This window comes from Acipenser ruthenus, chromosome 48 (assembly GCF_902713425.1).
Source record: "Acipenser ruthenus chromosome 48, fAciRut3.2 maternal haplotype, whole genome shotgun sequence".
Taxonomy (NCBI): domain Eukaryota; kingdom Metazoa; phylum Chordata; class Actinopteri; order Acipenseriformes; family Acipenseridae; genus Acipenser; species Acipenser ruthenus.
This window is the reverse complement of record NC_081236.1, coordinates 1285384-1307395: the sequence shown is the minus strand read 5'-3', so window position 1 is coordinate 1307395 and position 22012 is coordinate 1285384. Positions and strand designations below refer to the sequence as shown.

At 47.8% G+C, this 22012-nt stretch overlaps 1 protein-coding gene across 4 annotated transcripts; it reads left to right on the top strand.

Annotated features, from left to right (window-relative positions):
- Window positions 1–1048: 1048 nt before the first annotated feature.
- On the top strand, window positions 1049–19047 carry LOC131721161 (B-cell lymphoma 6 protein homolog). 4 transcript variants are annotated; one of them, XM_059014453.1, is made up of 12 exons: window positions 1049–1258; window positions 7413–7503; window positions 9033–9263; window positions 10182–10403; window positions 10756–10956; window positions 11278–11512; window positions 11838–12073; window positions 12906–13021; window positions 14380–14571; window positions 14897–15027; window positions 15139–15276; window positions 15943–19047. In XM_059014453.1, the coding sequence occupies exons 3-12, from the start codon at window positions 9040–9042 to the stop codon at window positions 16081–16083; spliced, it is 1836 nt and encodes a 611-aa protein (XP_058870436.1). In that variant the 5' UTR covers window positions 1049–1258; window positions 7413–7503; window positions 9033–9039; the 3' UTR covers window positions 16084–19047. The 4 variants fall into 4 exon arrangements, with proteins under 4 accessions (XP_058870436.1, XP_058870437.1, XP_058870435.1 ...); XM_059014454.1 differs by lacking the exon at window positions 1049–1258 and adding an exon at window positions 1291–1645; XM_059014452.1 differs by lacking the exon at window positions 1049–1258 and adding an exon at window positions 5798–5934.
- Window positions 19048–22012: the final 2965 nt, after the last annotated feature.

Below are 22012 nucleotides of genomic sequence, written 5' to 3'. Positions count from 1 at the left end.
ATATGACTGCCTTACATTTTTGGCTATAGCTTGAGAACTGCCCATTGAATTGTAATGAAATTTTGAATACCCCTTACTGAGGGAGCAGTCAGTCTCCGTGCCTCAAGCCTGCCCTGGACTGGAGGGAGCCCCCTTTCTCTTAGGGGGGTGAGGGAGGGAGGGAGCAGTTCAGTCTCTGTGCCTCAAGCCTGCCCTGGACTGGAGGGAGCCCCCTTTCTCTTAGGGGGGTGAGGGAGGGAGGGAGCAGTTCAGTCTCCGTGCCTCAAGCCTGCCCTGAACTGGAGGGAGCACCCTTTCTCTTAGGGGGGTGAGGGAGGGAGGGAGGGAGCAGTTCAGTCTCCGTGCCTCAAGCCTGCCCTGGACTGGAGGGAGCACCCTTTCTCTTAGGGGGGTGAGGGAGGGAGGGAGCAGTTCAGTCTCCATGCCTCAAGCCTGCCCTGGACTGGAGGGAGCACCCTTTCTCTTAAGGGCTTGAGGGAGCAGTTCAGTCTCCATGCCTCAAGCCTGCCCTGTACTGGAGGGATCACCCTTTTGCGTCCAAAACGGTGCAGTCACAGTATTATGTATGCGTTTCAATTGCATCTGAAAGAACAGTGTACATTTCGATGCGTCTAATTTCCCATTTCAATGTGTCAGTATTCGTTAGGCTCCGGTTTGCTACGGTATTCACTGCCTGAGACACACAACCTTGATTTCGCTAGAGTATTTGCTGAAAATTAAATTACAACAATGGCGGTTTCCCTGAAGCACACTCCCACACCCTGCTCAAAATGAGTTTCCAACACAGCCCGTGAAACCTGCTTCACCAGCCCAGCGACTTCAACAGAAAACCAGACAAAAACACAAGCCATGAAATAATGAGATGCCACTCCCCCGCTCCCCCCGCATAGACTTCTCAGAAACGGAGCTGTCATGGTATTTACATAAAACATGTGACTTTCATATGACCGACCAAACCCAACGAAAGGGGGGTACATTTTATCGACACCTCAAAAAAAAAAAGTCGCGTTTGTTTTTTAGGGGGCAACGGATGATTCTCCGTATGGGTGGCAACTCCGAGAACGCGTCGGTGTTCGTCTTGCGCGCACAGGCAGCTCCGGCGTCTCAACGCGCTCCACCCCGGGTTTCGGTGTCTCCCTCCCAGCTTGTGTTAATGGTCCAAGCCGCCGCCTCGCTTCTCAGAATTGGGAGCCCGGCTTCACGGAATTTCGTTTCCTTGAACGCCGCGGACGGAGCTGTTTCTAGGAATTGCTACCAGGTGACTAATTCTTGTGTATGTTAGCGTCTACTGCAAAACGTCCTGCGTGTGCTGAAGTCTGCGAGCAGAGGCTCTTAAACAGCTAACGTTTTATGATATTTTACAGCTCTATTACTTGTCGTATTTATTTACAATTGTTGGTCCAGTTTTGCAAATAATGCGTGATATATTATATATAGAGACGTAGAAGTGGACTGTTTATCTGCTTGTTTAAAACTATTTAATTTATTTATGCAAAACCATGACACTTTAAATATGATGTCCTGTACGTGCTTTCTACTTATGTTATTATTATTATTATTATTATTATTATTATTATTATTATTATTATTATTTGCATATAATGTACTATTACAAAAAGTGGGATTTGTAATGGATATTGATAAGGTAAGTTGGCATTTGAAAAAGTAACACTACTTTTGTCATATTATTGAAAAGGATCTCGTCTCACAGTACTTATTATTATTATTATTATTATTATTATTATTATTAGGCTATTCGTGTTTTTATTAGCGGTACTATTATTATCACTATGATCAACCAAATCTATATTAAATCAGTTTTGGTTGCTTCACAATGATTAATTAAAATGATTAACATTATTATTAATGTTGTTGAAGCTGACACCCTGGGATCCTTCAAGAAGCTGCTTGATGAGATTCTGGGATCAATAAGCTACTAACAACCAAACGAGCAAGATGGGCTGAATGGGGCCTCCTCTCGTTTGGAAACTTTCTTATGTTCTAAAAACGTTCAAATCCAAGATTTGTCTCAGCGGCGCGTTTGTTTCACGTTACATTGTATAATGCGCAGTTAGTCTGTCTGTACCCACAGAATACGTTAAGAAAAATACAGAAGTAGGTTATTTTTTTATTTGTTTTTTTTAGAGGAAATAAATGAATACTATCAGTATCTGCATATCGATCGATCTGTGTACCTTTCCGTATGAATTCAGGCCTGTCACGTGTTTAACTTCTCAGTATGGATTTGGGGGGGGGGGGGGAGAGGGGGGGGGGTCTTCCTCATTTGTCTCTTCCTCTTCTCTTTCTAACAATGCTTTCTCCCTCCCTCTCTCTTACTTGTTTTCTACTTCTCTACCTCTGCTCTGTCTCTTTTTCTACCCCTCTCTTTCTCTCTTCCTCCCTCCCTCCCCCTGTCTGTGATGCGTTGAGGCTGGTTTGGGAAAGCGCCTGTCCTGATCTGCATCGGCTCCTGGAAATGCTTTTCTGGGTCTGTGCCATGAAGGCCAGTTCCACACAGCGTTATCAAAGACTGGCTTTTGCATAGAGCTGATAAATATACACAGCAGCCCAGTGTCTGTTCATTAGCCATTGAGCAAAGTTCCACCTGCTGCTTCCTTCCTTTCTTTCTTTCTTTCCTTCTTTCTCTTTCTTTCTGCCTCCCTCCCAGTCCCTCCTCAGCTCCACTAGAGCCACACTGCTTCCCTCCCTCCCAGTCCCTCCTCAGCTCCACTAGAGCCACACTGCTTCCCTCCCTCCCAGTCCCTCCTCAGCTCCACTAGAGCCACACTGCTTCCCTCCCTCCCAGTCCCTCCTCAGCTCTAACCACTAGAGCCACACTGCTTCCCTCCCTCCCAGTCCCTCCTCAGCTCCACTAGAGCCACACTGCTTCCCTCTCTCCCAGTCCCTCCTCAGCTCCACTAGAGCCACACTGCTTCCCTCCCTCCCAGTCCCTCCTCAGCTCCACTAGAGCCACACTGCTTCCCTCCCTCCCAGTCCCTCCTCAGCTCTAACCACTAGAGCCACACTGCTTCCCTCCCTCCCAGTCCCTCCTCAGCTCCACTAGAGCCACACTGCTTCCCTCTCTCCCAGTCCCTCCTCAGCTCCACTAGAGCCACACTGCTTCCCTCCCTCCTAGTCCCTCCTCAGCTCCACTAGAGCCACACTGCTTCCCTCCCTCCCAGTCCCTCCTCAGCTCCACTAGTGCCACACTGCTTCCCTCCCTCCCAGTCCCTCCTCAGCTCCACTAGAGCCACACTGCTTCCCTCCCTCCCAGTCCCTCCTCAGCTCCACTAGAGCCACACTGCTTCCCTCCCTCTCAGTCCCTCCTCAGCTCCACTAGAGCCACACTGCTTCCCTCCCTCCCAGTCCCTCCTCAACTCCACTAGAGCCACACTGCTTCCCTCCCTCCCAGTCCCTCCTCAGCTCCACTAGAGCCACACTGCTTCCCTCCCTCCCAGTCCCTCCTCAGCTCCACTAGAGCCACACTGCTTCCCTCCCTCCCAGTCCCTCCTCAGCTCCACTAGAGCCACACTGCTTCCCTCCCTCCCAGTCCCTCCTCAGCTCCACTAGAGCCACACTGCTTCCCTCCCTCTCAGTCCCTCCTCAGCTCCACTAGAGCCACACTGCTTCCCTCCCTCCCAGTCCCTCCTCAACTCCACTAGAGCCACACTGCTTCCCTCCCTCCCAGTCCCTCCTCAGCTCCACTAGAGCCACACTGCTTCCCTCCCTCCCAGTCCCTCCTCAGCTCCACTAGAGCCACACTGCTTCCCTCCCTCCCAGTCCCTCCTCAGCTCCACTAGAGCCACACTGCTTCCCTCCCTCCCAGTCCCTCCTCAGCTCCACTAGAGCCACACTGCTTCCCTCCCAGTCCCTCCTCAGCTCCACTAGAGCCACACTGCCTCCCTCCCTCCCAGTCCCTCCTCAGCTCTAAGCACTTTTCTGTGTGTTCTTCATCTGCTTTCTGAACCCTCTCTTCCCTCCCTGTGTGACGTCTAGACCTGACTCCATGACACACAAATAAAAGCCGAACAGAAACCCCTCTTCCTTCCTGATGGCTTCCCGGAGTTGCTGCTCCATCAGAAAGCCTGGGAATCTAAAAGGGAGTTGGCAGGGCTGCTTCAAAACAACGCTTCGCTGTGCAGACACAGGCTTCCTGTGCGTCCACGCAGTGACCACACTGTCCGTCTTCCACTTTAGAAACCCACACTAGTCCTGCTGCACCCAGTCCTGGGGATCACAGCCATTGAGGTGTATCACTGACCAGGTACCAGAGCAATCAGGCCTCTGGTCAATCTGAAGTGACCGCATCACAGCACGAATACGTCTCACAGTCTTGTATTGAACTGGGGTCTAGACTTCCGGTTCGGAAAATGATCTGGAGCCAGGATTTTAAATAAAGCGTTCCTCCCCTCTATCTGCATGAGCAGCTCCTATTGGTAGCGCTGCAGACTGAGAAATGTGATCCATTAATTCAGATTTACCAGGGGCCTGATTGTTCAAACTCCTGGGACCTGAACCAGGGCAGTTCTGAACCCCAGGACTGGGTGCAGCAGCAGCAGCAGCAGGGCTAGTGTGAGTTTGTAACCCTGCTCAAACTCCTGGCTCCTGATCATTTCAATATTAATAATAATAACAGACTTCATTGATGGGAGCTCTGAACCCCAGGACTGGGTGCAGCAGCAGCAGCAGCAGCAGGGCTAGTGTGAGTTTGTAACCCTGCTCAGACTCCTGGCTCCTGATCATTTCAATATTAATAATAATAACAGACTTCATTGAGGGGAGTTCTGAACCCCAGGACTGGGTGCAGCAGCAGCAGGGCTAGAGTTTCTAACCCTGCAATAGTGCACAGTGTTTTTTTTTTGTAGCTATCGGTTTTAATGATTCAGTAAATGATTATTGATGACGACGACACATTGATTATTTCCAATTGTGCTCTATAACCACGTGTCCCCATTATAGATCATTTGGGAAGGGTGTAGCATACTTTGGTCCCATTCTACCAATGGGACCCCATTTGGACCTGCTCTATACTTGTGCTACCTTCTTAGTATTGTACAGAACCATAGCCGCTGTAGTGACACTGTCAGTCTGCATTGCCATTGAAGATCATTTAGGAAGGGTATAGTTTAGCACACTGTGGTCCCATTCTACCAATGGCAGCCTCATCCCATTGTATCAGCCCTATACTTGTGCTACCATTGCCCCTCATTATAATACAGAACCATTATTGCATTGCCATTGAAGATCATTGAGAGTATAGTTAGCACACTGTGGTCCCATTCTACCAATGGCATCCCATTGTATCAGCCCTATACTTGTGCTACCATTGCCCCTCTGTATAATACAGAACCCTTGCAGTGCCGCTGTCTGTCTGCATTGCTGTGGAAGATCCTCAGTGTGATACAGTGCCAATACATTCTACCAATGGCAGCCTCTTCCCATCACAGTTGTCTTGCCTGTTGTTGCAGACCAGTGACCTTGGTTGGAGGGGATTCCTGCTGTCCTGCTGTCAGCCCAGGTGTTCAGACACTTGGCTTGCGTTCTGTTTTCAAATCCCTGATTTTTCTTGGCCGTGTTTATTTCCTGGCGCGAGCGCAGCGCCGGGATATTTTTTTCGAAAGAAAAACAACGAGCGCTTTCCTGCCATTACTAAAAATACGAGCCGTTTCCCCTGGCGTTCCTGGCTGCTTCCTGTCCCTGCGGGGGCCCGAAACAGGAAGCCAGCGGGTCCGGAACCGGCTCGCTTTTCCCGTGCGACGTTATAAAGGGTCCCTCCCTGGCCGGGGAGAGGGGAGAAGGCAGAGAGACGGACGGTCGAGGCAGGCACTCGATCCCACAGTCCGTAGGATTAATACTCCAAAGCGCTGGTTCGCTCCGTCCTGGAAAAAAACTAGACAAAAAAAAATTATAAAGTTGTCATCCCTGCAGGTCAGGGTAAGTGAGTTTATTACTTATTTGTTTATTTTAAAATATCAGACATTTTGGAATACAACTAATCCCTGGTCAAATCTATTGTGATTGAGAAAACTGAATCTATTTAGCCTGGAAAAAAGAAACTCTAATCTTGATTGAAGTTGTTAAAATCTTAAAAGGAGTTGACAGACTTAACCTGAACCAGAGGACGCAGCTGGAAAGTGGAGACAGACTCAGGACAGAGGGAAGGAGACGCTTCCTCACACAGAGAGCTGGTGAGGGAGTGGAATGGGTTACCTAGCCGTGTTGCTGATGCAGAATCACTGGGATCCTTTAAGACCCTACTTGACAAAGTTCTGAGATCAATCAGCTGCTCGGAACCGGACCAAAGCTGACGGGCCGAACCGCCTCCTCTCATTCGTAAATGTTCTAAATAATTCAACTCTTTAAGTCCTGTAGTGCAGCGCTTCCCAGCCCTGGTCCAGGGGACCCCCTGGGTCTGCTGGCTTTCATTCCAGCTACGCTCTCAATTACTGAACCTAGACCCTTAATTGAACTGATCATTTGCTTAATTAAACCTTTTTAATTGTTTTCAGCTCTTAAACAGCTGCAGATTTCAAACTAGCCGTAACATTTTAGAAGTAACTTGAACTCTGCAACTAATTTAAATAATAATTATATATATAGATAAAGTTTTTGCTCCCAACATTCCGCTGTGTTTAACACGCCTGTGTCGAGGGAAAGCGTGTTTGAAAACAAACGCTGGAGGAACTTCTAGGCTTTTGACGCCATGGCAACCACATTCCCTTATTTCTATTGAAATGTATTCATGCGTTTACTACATAGTTAATGATTTTTCAATCTGCTATGCCATTCTATTTAAACCCGCAGGCATCGTGGTATTGAGTCTATAAATCCATTGAGATTTCTTTATTCTTCTGTGTCGTACGTTCTCTCATTGAATTTCTTCTTAAACAAACTGGAGCTCGTTCATGTTCTGTTGAACTCTTGGTTCATTTCTTATCTTTGACAGGTGATTCTGTATTATTTTATGTAACGCTGCACCAGTCTGTCCTACATATTTTCTTTGGTTACGTTTTTGTACCACAAGCAAGGTTGCTGGTTTTGCGTGGCGGGTTTCTGAAAACTCAGTATTTATTTTCTCTGTTTGCGATTTCACTTTTATCTTTTCCAAATCTATATTATTATTATTATTATTATTTATTTCTTAGCAGACGCCCTTATCCAGGGCGACTTACAATTGTTACAAGATATCACATTATTTTACCCATTACATTTACCCATTTATACAGTTGGGTTTTTACTGGAGCAATCTAGGTAAAGTACCTTGCTCAAGGGTACAGCAGCAGTGTCCCCCACTTGGGATTGAACCCACAACCCTCCAGTCAAGAGTCCAGAGCCCTAACCACTACTCCACACTAAATATATATTTTGAAGTCTCCCGGACTGTGTCTCACTGTGTTTTGGTTGCTCTGAAGGTACGGATTGCGATCTGGTCTCCTCTCACGGATGTGTCGGTAGTCCCGCCCACTCCAGCGCTGTCATCACAGGAAGGAACCGCAACTCGAGGTGAGAGAGCGACTTCCTGTCTGAGAGCCGAGCTGCCATTCATTGCCTCCCACCCTTTCATAGCCTGAGAAACACCTGATATTAGACCTGAACTGTATAAAATACATGCTGTTCCCATAGTCTACCAGACCTCTCTGTGCTTTACAATGCTTCCCTATGCTTTACCAGACCTCTCTGTGCTTTACAATGCTTCCCTATGCTTTACCACACCTCTCTGTGCTTTACAATGCTTCCCTATGCTTTACCAGACCTCTCTGTGCTTTACAATGCTTCCCTATGCTTTACCAGACCTCTCTGTGCTTTACAATGCTTCCCTATGCTTTACCAGACCTCTCTGTGCTTTACAATGCTTCCCTATGCTTTACCAGACCTCTCTGTGCTTTACAACCCTTCCCTATGCTTTACCATACCTCTCTGTGCTTTACAATGCTTCCCTATGCTTTACCACACCTCTCTGTGCTTTACAATGCTTCCCTATGCTTTACCACACCTCTCTGTGCTTTACAATGCTTCCCTATGCTTTACCAGACCTCTCTGTGCTTTACAATGCTTCCCTATGCTTTACCACACCTCTCTGTGCTTTACAATGCTTCCCTATGCTTTACCACACCTCTCTGTGCTTTACAATGCTTCCCTATGCTTTACCACACCTCTCTGTGCTTTACAATGCTTCCCTATGCTTTACCACACCTCTCTGTGCTTTACAATGCTTCCCTATGCTTTACCAGACCTCTCTGTGCTTTACAATGCTTCCCTATGCTTTACCACACCTCTCTGTGCTTTACAATGCTCCCCTATGCTTTACCGTACCTGGGGGCAGAAATATAATTTATTTGAATGTATTTATTTGTACAGAAGGTTTACCCATTGAGACTGAGGCTTCACTTACAAAGCAATTACAAATACAATTACAAATACAATTACATAACACATGTGATCTGTGTGTTAATGTGGACTGAAGGAAAGACAATGGCAAAAGGCTCTAAGCAATGCAGATACGATCTTTACAGCCAGACAAGGAGAGATTGTCAAATTTCTTTCTTTCTTTCAATTTCACTTCAGTGACAATTTGACAGCCTTGCCTCTCTCAATGTCCTCCATGAAGAGAAAGACTTCTAGTTGAAACGTTTCTCAGTGAATTTTATGATTTTATGGTTTGTTTGTTTTTTTATATTATTTAATACACCACCATTGAGTATTTTTATATTTTCCGTTTCATTTTCAGTTTAAAATATGTTTTTATTGCTTTCCTGTGCATCTTTTTGTCTTTATAAATTCTGTTGTAGGAACAAATACGACCATGCATTTGAAACGATACAGAGGAATAGTTGTAGCTACTAACCATCTCTCTCTCTCCCTCTCTCCCTCTCCCTCTCCCTCTCTTTCTCCCTCTCCCTCCCTCTCTCTTTCTCGCCCTCTCCCTCTCCCCCCTCTCTCTCTCCCTCTCTCTCTCTCTCTCTCCCCCCCTCTCTCTCTCCCTCTCTCTCTCTCTCTCCCTCTCTCGCTCTCTCTCTCTCTCTCTCTCTCAGATTCGTCATGGGCTCGTCTCGCACTGCAGTGGCGGAGGGATACGTGAAGGAGTTCTCTGTCAGCGTGGGCGTCGTGCCGGCGGAGGGATACGTGAAGGAGTTCACCCGGCACTCGAGCGCCGTGCTTCGGAACCTGAACGAGCTGCGACTCCGCGAGATCCTGACCGACGCCACGCTGCTGGTGCGCGGAGCGAGACTGCGGGCCCACCGAGCCGTGCTCATCGCCTGCAGGTACAGAGCCAGCCCAGAATCACTGTACCAGCCAGCCCAGAATCACTGTACCAGCCAGGCCAGAATCACTGTACCGGCCAGCCCAGAATCACTGTACCAGCCAGGCCAGAATCACTGTACCAGCCAGCCCAGCCCCTCACTGTACCAGCCAGCCAGGCCAGAATCACTGTACCAGCCAGCCCAGAATCACTGTACCAGCCAGCCCAGAATCACACTGTACCAGCCAGCCCAGAATCACACTGTACCAGCCAGCCCAGAATCACACTGTACCAGCCAGCCCAGAATCACACTGTACCAGCCAGCCCAGAATCACACTGTACCAGCCAGCCCAGAATCACACTGTACCAGCCAGCCCAGAATCACTGTAGCAGCCAGCCAGCCCAGAATCACTGTACCAGCCAGCCCAGAATCACTGTACCAGCCAGCCCAGAATCACTGTACCAGCCAGCCAGCCCAGCCCCTCACTGTAGCAGCCAGCCCAGAATCACTGTACCAGCCAGCCCAGCCCCTCAATGTACCAGCCAGCCCAGCCCCTCAATGTACCAGCCAGCCCAGCCCCTCAATGTACCAGCCAGCCCAGAATCACACTGTACCAGCCAGCCCAGAATCACACTGTACCAGCCAGCCCAGAATCACTGTAGCAGCCAGCCAGCCCAGAATCACTGTAGCAGCCAGCCCAGAATCACTGTACCAGCCAGCCCAGAATCACACTGTACCAGCCAGCCCAGAATCACTGTACCAGCCAGCCAGCCCAGAATCACTGTAGCAGCCAACCCAGAATCACTGTAGCAGCCAGCCCAGAATCACTGTAGCAGCCAGCCCAGAATCACTGTACCAGCCCAGCCAGAATCACTGTACCAGCCAGCCCAGAATCTCTGTAATCTCTCTCTCTCTCTCTCTCTCTCTGTCTCCCCCTAGTGGCTTCTTCTACTCCCTGTTCTCTCGCTGTGGCCCCGGGGCCCTGAGCGTCCTCTCCCTGCCGGAGTCTCTGGACCCCGAGGGGGTGTCCCTGCTCCTGGACTTCATGTACTCGTCCCGCCTGCCGCTGTCCCCGCACAGCGTGGGGGGGGTGCTCGCTGCCGCCACCTACCTGCAGATGGAGCACGTCGCAGACACCTGCCGCTCCTTCATCCGCTGCAGGTACACGACCCCTCTGACCTCCTGACCGTCCCCCAAACAGAGCCTGTATCTTACCTAGCCCGTATTACATAGGCCTGTGGCAGCAACTACAGCTACGGCCAAAAAAGTTTAGCATCGCCCGAGTATGGAATGAACCAATCGTGCTAAAGTCGAATGAAACCTGCTGAAATAATGTGAACATATTGAATTGCACACCGCTAATGCACCGAGTAATATGTTGAGAAAGACGAGTGCGAGTACTTGGATTATGTATTAATTTATAATGACAATAAGAACCACTCGGAATCATTGCAGACATCTTGGGGGAATACATCCAGATAGCAACTGATGTTTAGATTTTTATTTTCCACAGTGGGGAGCGAACCACCTTTCACCCCAGACCAGGCCTAGATTTCCCCTCTGCTGGGGTCTCTCTGCCGCCCCCTGCGGTCCTGCTGAGCGCCGGAGCTGTGCCTGTCAACGCACTCCGCTCTCCGGTAACGCGCACGTCGGCCTCCACACCACACGGGGGCGCTGTCCAGGACTCCCACAGACCACAGGGAGAAACTACCAGGTGAGAAGCGCTCAGAGGGAAATGACAGGTCAAACTGATGGACTGGAGCCTTCATCGGTGTTACTGAAACTAGAAGAGACTCAGTCAAGCAGACCAGCGTTTGGGCTTTAGTGCCTTCATCAGGGTTACTGAAACTAGAAGAGACCGAGTCAAGCAGACCAGCGTTTGGGCTCTAGTGCCTTCATCAGTGTTATTGAAACTAAACTGAGTCAAGCAGACCAGCGTTTGGGCTCTAGTGCCTCGCTGTGTTAACTTCATCATTGTTAATAATCTGTCCATCGCCTCTGTTGTGACTGACTCCTCCTCCTCTCCTCCCTCCAGCTTCGGATGCTGTGGCCTGGGGCTAGATTTAGAGGCTGACCCACCGAGAGCCGCCCGGGATGGGGTGAAGATGGAGGTGGATGAGAAGGGCCAGGGGGAGCTTTCGATGGCGAGGCAGCCCGCTCTGTCCCCCCTCCCCACCCCAGACAGCCCCTCCCGCTCCAGCTGTCACCCCAACTCCCCCTCGGAGGCCAGCGGCTGCGGGAACCAGCCCCCCGACAACCCCACAAGCACTGTGAGTCCAACAGCCTTCTGTAACTGTAGACAGACAATGACCATGACTTATAGAATGAACTAATCCTGCTTTATGAAGTCGAATGAAACCTGCTGAATAATGTTACGTTAACATATAGTCCAGTCACAGTGAGCAGGGTTAGCTGTATAGTCCAGTCACAGTGAGCAGGGTTAGCTGTATAGTCCAGTCACAGTGAGCAGGGTTAGCTGTATAGTCCAGTCACAGTGAGCAGGGTTAGCTGTATAGTCCAGTCACAGTGAGCAGGGTTAGCTGTATAGTCCAGCAGTATTAACGTATTAAACCCACCTTGCTTCCCCTTGGATAGACTGTCACTGAATCCAGTCCGAATCGAGACCCTAAAGCTTGCAACTGGAAGAAATACAAATACATTGTCCTGAACCCGCTATGCAGAAGAGCTTCCATCAAAGGAGAGGAAGGGGAGGGGCGGGAGGCGGGGCCGGAACCCTGCAACCACACCCCCACTGACATGGACAGGAGGGGCTCTCCTGCCAGCCCCGCCCAGGAGGCGGAGCATGAGGCAGAGAGGAGCCAATCGAACAGGTTAGTGGACCGGCCGGCAACCACTAGAGCCACACTGATTCCCTCCCTCCCTCCCAGTCCCTCCTCAGCTCCACTAGAGCCACACTGCTTCCCTCCCTCCCAGTCCCTCCTCAGCTCCACTAGAGCCACACTGCTTCCCTCCCTCCCAGTCCCTCCTCAGCTCCACTAGAGCCACACTGCTTCCCTCCCTCCCAGTCCCTCCTCAGCTCCACTAGAGCCACACTGCTTCCCTCCCTCCCAGTCCCTCCTCAGCTCCACTAGAGCCACACTGCTTCCCTCCCTCCCAGTCCCTCCTCAGCTCCACTAGAGCCACACTGCTTCCCTCCCTCCCAGTCTCTCCTCAGCTCTAACCACTAGAGCCACACTGCTTCCCTCCCTCCCAGTCCCTCCTCAGCTCCACTAGCCATACTGCTTCCCTCCCTCCCAGTCCCTCCTCAGCTCCACTAGTGCCACACTGCTTCCCTCCCTCCCAGTCTCTCCTCAGCTCTAACCACTAGAGCCACACTGCTTCCCTCCCTCCCAGTCCCTCCTCAGCTCTAACCACTAGATCCACACTGCTTCCCTCCCTCCCAGTCCCTCCTCAGCTCCACTAGAGCCACACTGCTTCCCTCCCTCCCAGTCCCTCCTCAGCTCCACTAGAGCCACACTGCTTCCCTCCCTCCCAGTCTCTCCTCAGCTCTAACCACTAGAGCCACACTGCTTCCCTCCCTCCCAGTCCCTCCTCAGCTGTAACCTCTCTCTCTCTCTCTCTCTCTCTCTCTCTCTCTCTCTCTCTCTCTCTCTCTCTCTCTCTCTCTCTCTCTCTCTCTCTCTCTCTCTCTCTCTCTCTCAGGTGCTCTCAGTGTCAGGTCTGTCAGCAGAGTTTTCAGCAGGTCTCTGAACTCTGTCATCACATCCTGGTCACGCACCCCGGAGAAGACCTCCCACAATTCCCCTCTCCCGCTCCAGGTAACCAACATCCTTCTGACATCACTTCCTTCAGTTCAGTGCCTCGATTTAAATAGCCTGTCATGCTATCCCTTATAAAGGGTTAAAAGTAGAAACAAGCACAGTGAAAGCATTGTAAAGAACAGAGAGGTCTGGTAAAGCATAGGGAAGCATTGTAAAGAACAGAGAGGTCTGGTAAAGCATAGGGAAGCATTGTAAAGCACAGAGAGGTCTGGTAAAGCATAGGGAAGCATTGTAAAGCACAGAGAGGTCTGGTAAAGCATAGGGAAGCATTGTAAAGCACAGAGAGGTCTGGTAAAGCATAGGGAAGCATTGTAAAGCACAGAGAGGTCTGGTAAAGCATAGGGAAGCATTGTAAAGCACAGAGAGGTCTGGTAAAGCATAGGGAAGCATTGTAAAGCACAGAGAGGTCTGGTAAAGCATAGGGAAGCATTGTAAAGCACAGAGAGGTCTGGTAAAGCATAGGGGAGCATTGTAAAGCACAGAGAGGTATGGTAAAGCATAGGGAAGCATTGTAAAGCACAGAGAGGTGTGGTAAAGCATAGGGAAGCATTGTAAAGCACAGAGAGGTGTGGTAAAGCATAGGGAAGCATTGTAAAGCACAGAGAGGTATGGTAAAGCATAGGGAAGCATTGTAAAGCACAGAGAGGTGTGGTAAAGCATAGGGAAGCATTGTAAAGCACAGAGAGGTCTGGTAAAGCATAGGGAAGCATTGTAAAGCACAGAGAGGTCTGGTAAAGCACAGGGAAGCATTGTAAAGCACAGAGAGGTCTGGTAAAGCATAGGGAAGCATTGTAAAGCACAGAGAGGTCTGGTAAAGCATAGGGAAGCATTGTAAAGCACAGAGAGGTCTGGTAAAGCATAGGGAAGCATTGTAAAGCACAGAGAGGTCTGGTAAAGCATAGGGAAGCATTGTAAAGCACAGAGAGGTGTGGTAAAGCATAGGGAAGCATTGTAAAGCACAGAGAGGTATGGTAAAGCATAGGGAAGCATTGTAAAGCACAGAGAGGTGTGGTAAAGCATAGGGAAGCATTGTAAAGCACAGAGAGGTCTGGTAAAGCATAGGGAAGCATTGTAAAGCACAGAGAGGTCTGGTAAAGCACAGGGAAGCATTGTAAAGCACAGAGAGGTCTGGTAAAGCATAGGGAAGCATTGTAAAGCACAGAGAGGTCTGGTAAAGCATAGGGAAGCATTGTAAAGCACAGAGAGGTCTGGTAAAGCATAGGGAAGCATTGTAAAGCACAGAGAGGTCTGGTAAAGCATAGGGAAGCATTGTAAAGCACAGAGAGGTCTGGTAAAGCATAGGGAAGCATTGTAAAGCACAGAGGTAATTAATCTTTCTCTCATGCCCCGCCCAGTGGGAGGAGCCTATACCTGCTCACTGTGTCAGCGCCACCTCACCAAGGAGGAAGTCCAGCAGCGCCTCTTCCTGCGTTGCCGTGGCGACGGAGACTGCGACGACAATCCCAACCAAACCTTCAAGTGTGACAGCTGCTGCTCAGAGTTCCGTTACCGAGGCAACCTGACCGGCAACAAGACCGCCCACAGAGGTAATTACAAATCATAAATCAGCCAATCACAGTGAAGCATTTGCCCGAATTCCACAAGTTTTTTTTTTTTTTTTTTTTTTTTTTCGGCCTACACACATTATTCAGGACTAAACCATTTCACACCCGGGAGAGGGGGTAATAAAAGTGATGTTTTACAAAAAAATAAAATAAAAATTCATTTTAAAGCTGTTCCTGATCTCAATCTTCATTTGCGTGGTTTATAATGCGTTCATTTTAAAATGCGTCAGCGTGCCTCTTATTGCATCAGAGACCTCATTTCACTCTGCTTCGTTCTCCCCCCCCCCCTCCCCCCCCCCCCTCTCAGGTGAGAAGCCCTATCGCTGCAGCGTGTGCGGGGCGCAGTTCAACCGTCCCGCCAACCTCAAGACTCACTCCCGAATCCACTCCGGTGAAAAACCCTACCCCTGTGAGACCTGCGGGGCACGCTTCGTACAGGTAGGGGGCGCCAGAGCACTGCTGGGAAGGGGCTGGGACTCACTGGTGACACAGTACTGTGTTCTGTTTCCCTGGAGTCCTCGCTGTGTCTAACCGCTCTCTCTCTCTCAGGTGGCTCACCTGCGCGCGCACGTTCTCATCCACACTGGAGAGAAACCGTACCCGTGTGAGACGTGTGGCACCCGGTTCCGACACCTGCAGACCCTCAAGAGCCACGTGCGCATCCACACTGGAGAGAAGCCTTACCACGTGAGTGCCACAGACGCCAACACGACCACACGAGCACCGAGACTCAGAGCAACGCTGCTACTGTCTTCAGTTACAAGTCCAGTTACACTAATGCTGCAGTGCTTGCAATTCTAACTCCAATTACATAAGGACCTTTCATTTGATTGCGTTACGTGTTCCCACGTGTTTACGTCAGGTGTGTGTATTGTTTAAATTTTTTTTTACATTTTGACCACTTTTAATAAACCTTTTAAATTTCATTCCCTGCCTCAAGATGGCTTCCCATGTACCCGCTCAGGACTACATTTCCCATCATCCTCCTGCTCACTTATGTAACTGAGATGGATTTACCAGCGAGCAGGAGGGTGATGGGAAATGTAGTTCTGAGAGGTCCATGCGGGTACATGGGAAGCCGTCTTGAGGCAGGGAATGCAATTTAAACACTTAAAAATGTAAAAAAAAAAAGCCAGTTGTAGCAACACATGGGAACACGTAACACAATCAATTAAAACATGTCCTCATGTACCCTTTAAAATGTACACACATTAACAGGTGTGCCCTGTTTATTATAAATAACCAGGCAGCGATCACCGGTCTCTGAATGATATAGCATCATTACAATTACAAACACAATTCACAGTTCCTGTTTTGGCTGACCCCAGCTCTCTTTCCTCTCCTGATCTGCAGTGTGAGAAGTGCGACCTTCACTTCAGACACAAGAGTCAGCTGAGACTGCACCTGAGGCAGAAGCATGGAGCCATCACCAACACCAAGATCCGATACAAGGTGCTGTCGGACCCCTATAGAGCTCCCATCAGCTCCTGCTAGACCCCCTCCGCTGCACGCACGCACCCAATCAGGCTGGCTCCACAACATGGAGACCTCGAAAATATGTTTCTGCTAAAGCTGACCCAAAGACTGGTCCCACGTTAGCTAAAAAGCTGTAGGACAGCACAGGTGTACAGCTGTGGACAAACGTTTTGCATTCTCTACAAGGATTGAGACATAATTAAAAAACTATATGAGCATACAGTTCCCCATTTATACAGTTGGGTTTTTACTGGAGCAATCTAGGTAAAGTACCTTGCTGAAGGGTACAGCAGCAGTGTCACCCACCTGGGATTGAACCCACGACCCTCCGGTCAAGAGTTCAGAGCCCTAACCACTACTCCACACTGATATTGCAAAAAAGTCTACCGGAAGCCATAATAGTAGTACAGTAGTATTTCGAAATGTCACCTTTTTCAATTACTAAACTAAGTGTATGGAAAACTACAAAGCTGTGTGCGATTCAATATGTTAATGTAACATTATTCAGCAGGTTTCATTCGACTTTATGAAGCAGAATGTGTTCATTCTATAGGGGGTGCAAAACTTTTGGCCAGGGCTGTGTAAGAGTTTTAATAGTTTATTCCAGTATAAGACTTTGTCACTGAGCTTCTGTTTCTAAATTTCACACGGTTGACTGTTCGATAGCTCTGGAGGAATCCAAAGTGAATGCTGAAGAAAAGCCAAAGAATGCATTACGAATGCAAAACACAACCAACAGGATTCATATTTTTGAATTTGCTGAAAAAAAAAAAAAAATCGAGTTAGCTGGGATGTTTGAGTCTCTCTGGGAGAGATTATTTAGTTACGCTGATATGAAATGGATATTTTTAGTACAGGTATTTTTAACAGCTGGGTTTCGGATAGTAGGATGAGTTGAGATATTTTAGCAAGGGTTTTTTACAGAGAGAGTGGGGGAGGAGTCAACGGGGCATGACATCAAACTCCGCAGGCGGAGTCAACCCCATACCCCGCCCTTAACCCCGCCTCCCCACACTGGAACAGCCCAATGGGCTGAATGTAAATAGCGCTCTCTCAAAACACACCAGCCACGGCATAGAGTCTCGCTATCCCTCGAACGAGGCTAGCCAAATAACCTGGTGTCGGTCCCCCTCGAATATTTGTTCCCACCAGCGAACTTCTGTTCATCCTTCATGCATGTTTGTTAAGTTCTATTGCTGTGTAAATTCTGCAGGTGTAATGCTGGTGAATGGGAGCTGTGTTTGCAGGCTGATCTCATGTATTATTATAGGTGAGACTGGACCTGCCAGAGGGGACTGGATGGGGCAGGGTTAGGGGTAGGGGTAGGGAAAGGTCTTAAATGAAGGTTTTAGTTGAAAGTACACAGATATAGACTTGTACGCAAAGGTGACTTTGTTACAAAAAATAAAGGGGGTACAAATATTCAGAAGGGGAACCAACATTCCTGAATATTCATTCCTGGGGGAACAAATGTTCTGTGACACCGGACAGGTATTATCACTTACTTGTATTGCATTGATTACAATGAAGCTTCATTGTAGTATACTGTCTATTAGACTGAACACAGTAATTAACAACACGCTGTAAACGGTATATATATATATATGTAATGGTTTAATGTTGATATCATGTTTTATCAATCGTGAAACCGAATGACAGGGAGCTGTGAATAACTCTTTGCCTCCTCTTTAAATATTATAAGATGCTGTTTATGCTTTGAGAGCAGTTAACTGCAGGATCTATACAACAGAATATTGAAAAAAAAAAAATATTAAATTAAATAATTGTCTTTTTGCTGGCCAAAGATATCTGCTAAGAAAAACCAAAACGCGTGTCTGTAAAATGTTTCTGTTTTCTGTTACAACTGGATTATCCTGGGCTAGTTACTCAAAGATATTTACTTCAAATTGCCACTAGCGATGTCCGACCTGTTCTACGCTTCCATTGGCTGCATAGGTCCCAAGTGTGCAGTTTTGAAAGAAACACATGTTATCATGGATTTGAATTTTAAAACCTGTCTGGTACTGCACTTAGTTTACAGAAAGTTTTCGTTCCTTATTCTCAGGATATCTGTTACACTTCTTCGGTCACCTCAGCAGTGTTTTCTGGGGCATGTTACTGGCTGAAAGCCTGTCCGTCAAAAGGGGAAGCAGCTGGTTCACGACAGGAAGTGCAACACTATCTGAAAGCAGGGCTTGCAAACAGAGATTTATTTCTCCAAGCACCAGATGGGTATGCAACAGCTGTATAGCAGGTCAAATGTGTGCCATAATTGTGTTAGACACCCTCACTTTTCATATAGAGGTAAGTGTAGAATTGTACTGATATTTTCCTGGTGGCGATTCGGATTAAACCCCTTTGAGTATCTTGCTCATCGTCTTTCAGAAGTATTGCTGGTTCAAAACCGTTTTTGTGTATTTTGTAAGCAGTTTGTGTTGATTTGTTTTAGACCGCGTCTGGTTTCAGAACAAAGCGACTCCTTCTTTAACCAGTCGCCCTAGTTCCTAACTGGTACCTGCTGGTTCCCAGTTCCTCGGCGCTACTGGGGCTCGACGCTGTGCAGGAGCGGTCTGTTTTGTAAACTAAATATCTTACTATCTCACTAAATATCTTACTATCCCTGAACAGATCTCCTCTTTAAATACATGCAAACGATTTTAATTCAAAACCCCTCTCACGGGTGCAGTGGTTTCCATACACAGTAACAACTTACTCCCAATGCAGAATGGCTGTGTGGGGCAATCGTTCTTCATTTTACCCCAAAGCATGTTTCTGCAGCGGTGACTAAATTCAGTGTGGTCTCGTTTTCCACAGCACGTTTTGATTGAAGTAATAAAAACCATCCCAGTAATACGATGTCATTTCCATGGTTACCTTCACTTCGATTGTATTGTAATGTCTGTGTTATCTGCAAAGCTGGCTTTGTTTTCTGTTACTGGCCCCTCTATCTGCTTGTTCAATAAAGCTCTGATACCTTCTCAACATTTATGGGAATAGTTTTTTTTCTATCACGCCATCTAGTGGACAAGTTTTGTATTACTGGCAATACACTGCTTCTATACACATTGGCATGTAACATTAGTCTATATTGCTATATTACATTAGTCTATATGGCTATATTACACTAGTCTTTTGGGCTCCAGTGCCTTCATCAGTGTTATTGAAACTAGAAGAGACCGAGTCAAGCAGACCAGCATTTGGGCTCTAGTGCCTTCATCAGTGTTATTGAAACTAAACTGAGTCAAGCAGACCAGCGTTTGGGCTCTAGTGCCTTCATCAGTGTTCTTGAAACTAAACTGAGTCAAGCAGACCAGCGTTTGGGCTCTAGTGCCTTCATCAGTGTTATTGAAACTAGAAGAGACTGAGTCAAGCAGACCAGCGTTTGGGCTCTAGTGCTTTCATCAGTGTTATTGAAACTAAACTGAGTCAAGCAGACCAGCGTTTGGGCTCTAGTGCCTTCATCAGTGTTATTGAAACTAGAAGAGACTGAGTCAAGCAGACCAGCGTTTGGGCTCTAGTGCCTTCATCAGCGTTATTGAAACTAAACTGAGTCAAGCAGACCTAAACTGAGTCAAGCAGACCAGCGTTTGGGCTCCAGTGCCTTCATCAGTGTTATTGAAACTAGAAGAGACCGAGTCAAGCAGACCAGCGTTTGGGCTCTAGTGCCTTCATCAGTGTTATTGAAACTAAACTGAGTCAAGCAGACCAGCGTTTGGGCTCTAGTGCCTTCATCAGTGTTATTGAAACTAGAAGAGACTGAGTCAAGCAGACCAGCGTTTGGGCTCTAGTGCCTTCATCAGTGTTATTGAAACTAAACCGAGTCAAGCAGACCAGCGTTTGGGCTCCAGTGCCTTCACCAGTGTACTCCTGATCGGAGCCCCAGTTCTGTGAAGCATTGTCAAGCCTGCTCTGTGTGTTGTTACAGTACAGCTGCTCCCTGTTTGGATTTGCTTCCGTTCCATATTTCCGCTGGTGATCAATGGGGATTTCCACCGCTTCAGTGGCAGAGGAAGTGTGATCTGTCATGGGCTTCTGTTTGCAGGAAAGGAACATCACTGTGTTTATGCATTCACACCTCATAGACAGACTGTACTCACCCAGTAAATCTGCACAGTAAAGGATCCTCATGGTTATGCTATGTGTTTAACATGTTTTTAATATGCTTTACCACACCTCTCTGTGCTTTACAATGCTTCCCTGTGCTTTACCAGACCTCTCTGTGCTTTACAATGCTTCCCTATGCTTTACCAGACCTCTCTGTGCTTTACAATGCTTCCCTATGCTTTACCACACCTCTCTGTGCTTTACAATGCTTCCCTATGCTTTACCAGACCTCTCTGTGCTTTACAATGCTTCCCTATGCTTTGCCAGACCTCTCTGTGCTTTACAATGCTTCCCTATGCTTTACTAGACCTCTCTGTGCTTTACAATGCTTCCCTATGCTTTACCACACCTCTCTGTGCTTTACAATGCTTCCCTATGCTTTGCCAGACCTCTCTGTGCTTTACAATGCTTCCCTATGCTTTACTAGACCTCTCTGTGCTTTACAATGCTTCCCTATGCTTTACCACACCTCTCTGTGCTTTACAATGCTTCCCTATGCTTTACCACACCTCTCTGTGCTTTACAATGCTTCCCTATGCTTTACCACACCTCGCTGTGCTTTACAATGCTTCCCTATGCTTTACCAGACCTCTCTGTGCTTTACAATGCTTCCCTATGCTTTACCACATCTCTCTGTGCTTTACAATGCTTCCCTATGCTTTACCATACCTCTCTGTGCTTTACAATGCTTCCCTATGCTTTACCAGACCTCTCTGTGCTTTACAATGCTTCCCTATGCTTTACCACACCTCTCTGTGCTTCACAATGCTTCCCTATGCTTTACCAGACCTCTCTGTGCTCTACAATGCTTCCCTATGCTTTACCACACCTCTCTGTGCTTTACAATGCTTTCCTATGCTTTACCATACCTCTCTGTGCCTTACAATGCTTGCCTATGCTTCACCATACCTTTCAGTACCCAGGGTCTGGTGTCTGCTACTCTACGTTGAATGGTCTATAGTCTATGGTATATGGTGTACAGCATACAGTCTATGGTGTATAATCTAGTCTATGGTACCGAAGCCCTGAGAGTTTTTATACAGAGAGGATACAGCCCTGACCATGTGACTGTCGTACATTGATAAAGCAGTTATGAAATCAAACTGTCACATGCTTTGAATGAAATGAGGAAGGTTGTGACAAGCTCTAAGCAGCTCAAAGCCAGTTAAAGGCAGACTTAGAGAAAACCGCAGTGTTAAGCAAACGCCATTAGTAATCCTGCAGTGATAAACCCCAGTCTGAGTTGAATGAATTTCATAGCAGCACCAATGCAATACTTTATAACAGCTGTGACACTGCCATCATTTCCATTTATTCGATAAATCCCTGAACTTGGTTTGAGCCAGCGAGTTAACTCCCAGCTAGACAGGATTGAAATCATTCTTGCAGTTCAAATACAAACACAGCGTTGTATTGTTTACAGCCCTTCCTTCCTCTCTCATTAACTCTCCCGCGGTGAGTCAACTTCCTGTCCGCGGTGTGGCCGAGGAACAATGTAGCCCCAGACACCTGCTTCCGCCAGGGCCCGAATCCACGGCGCGCGCAACCACCCAGCGTGTCATTTCCTGTCAGAGAAGGAGCTTTGAATACTCGGCTTTGATGTCATCTTGTTAACTCTTTGTGGCAGCGAGGGTACACAGCTGTAGCAAACGGGCAGACCAGACCTGTCTGTTTCTACCACGTGTAACCAGCGAAAAAGGAATCTGTTGCCTTTACAAGTCACTTGAACAAAATTGCAACTAGTTACAGTAACTTATTACTTTGAAAAAGTAGTCACAGTTACTTTTCAGATTACATTTTACTGAGAGATTATTTTTTTTCCAGTTTGGTCAGGGCCTCCTGC

Coding starts and splice junctions, on each gene's coding strand:
- LOC131721161 (XM_059014453.1), top strand. CDS start 9,040: ATGGGCTCGTCTCGCACTGCAGTGGCGGAGGGATACGTGAAGGAGTTC. Junction 10,404..10,755: donor CGCTCCTTCATCCGCTGCAG/GTACACGACCCC, acceptor TATTTTCCACAG/TGGGGAGCGAACCACCTTTC. Junction 11,513..11,837: donor CCGACAACCCCACAAGCACT/GTGAGTCCAACA, acceptor CCCCTTGGATAG/ACTGTCACTGAATCCAGTCC.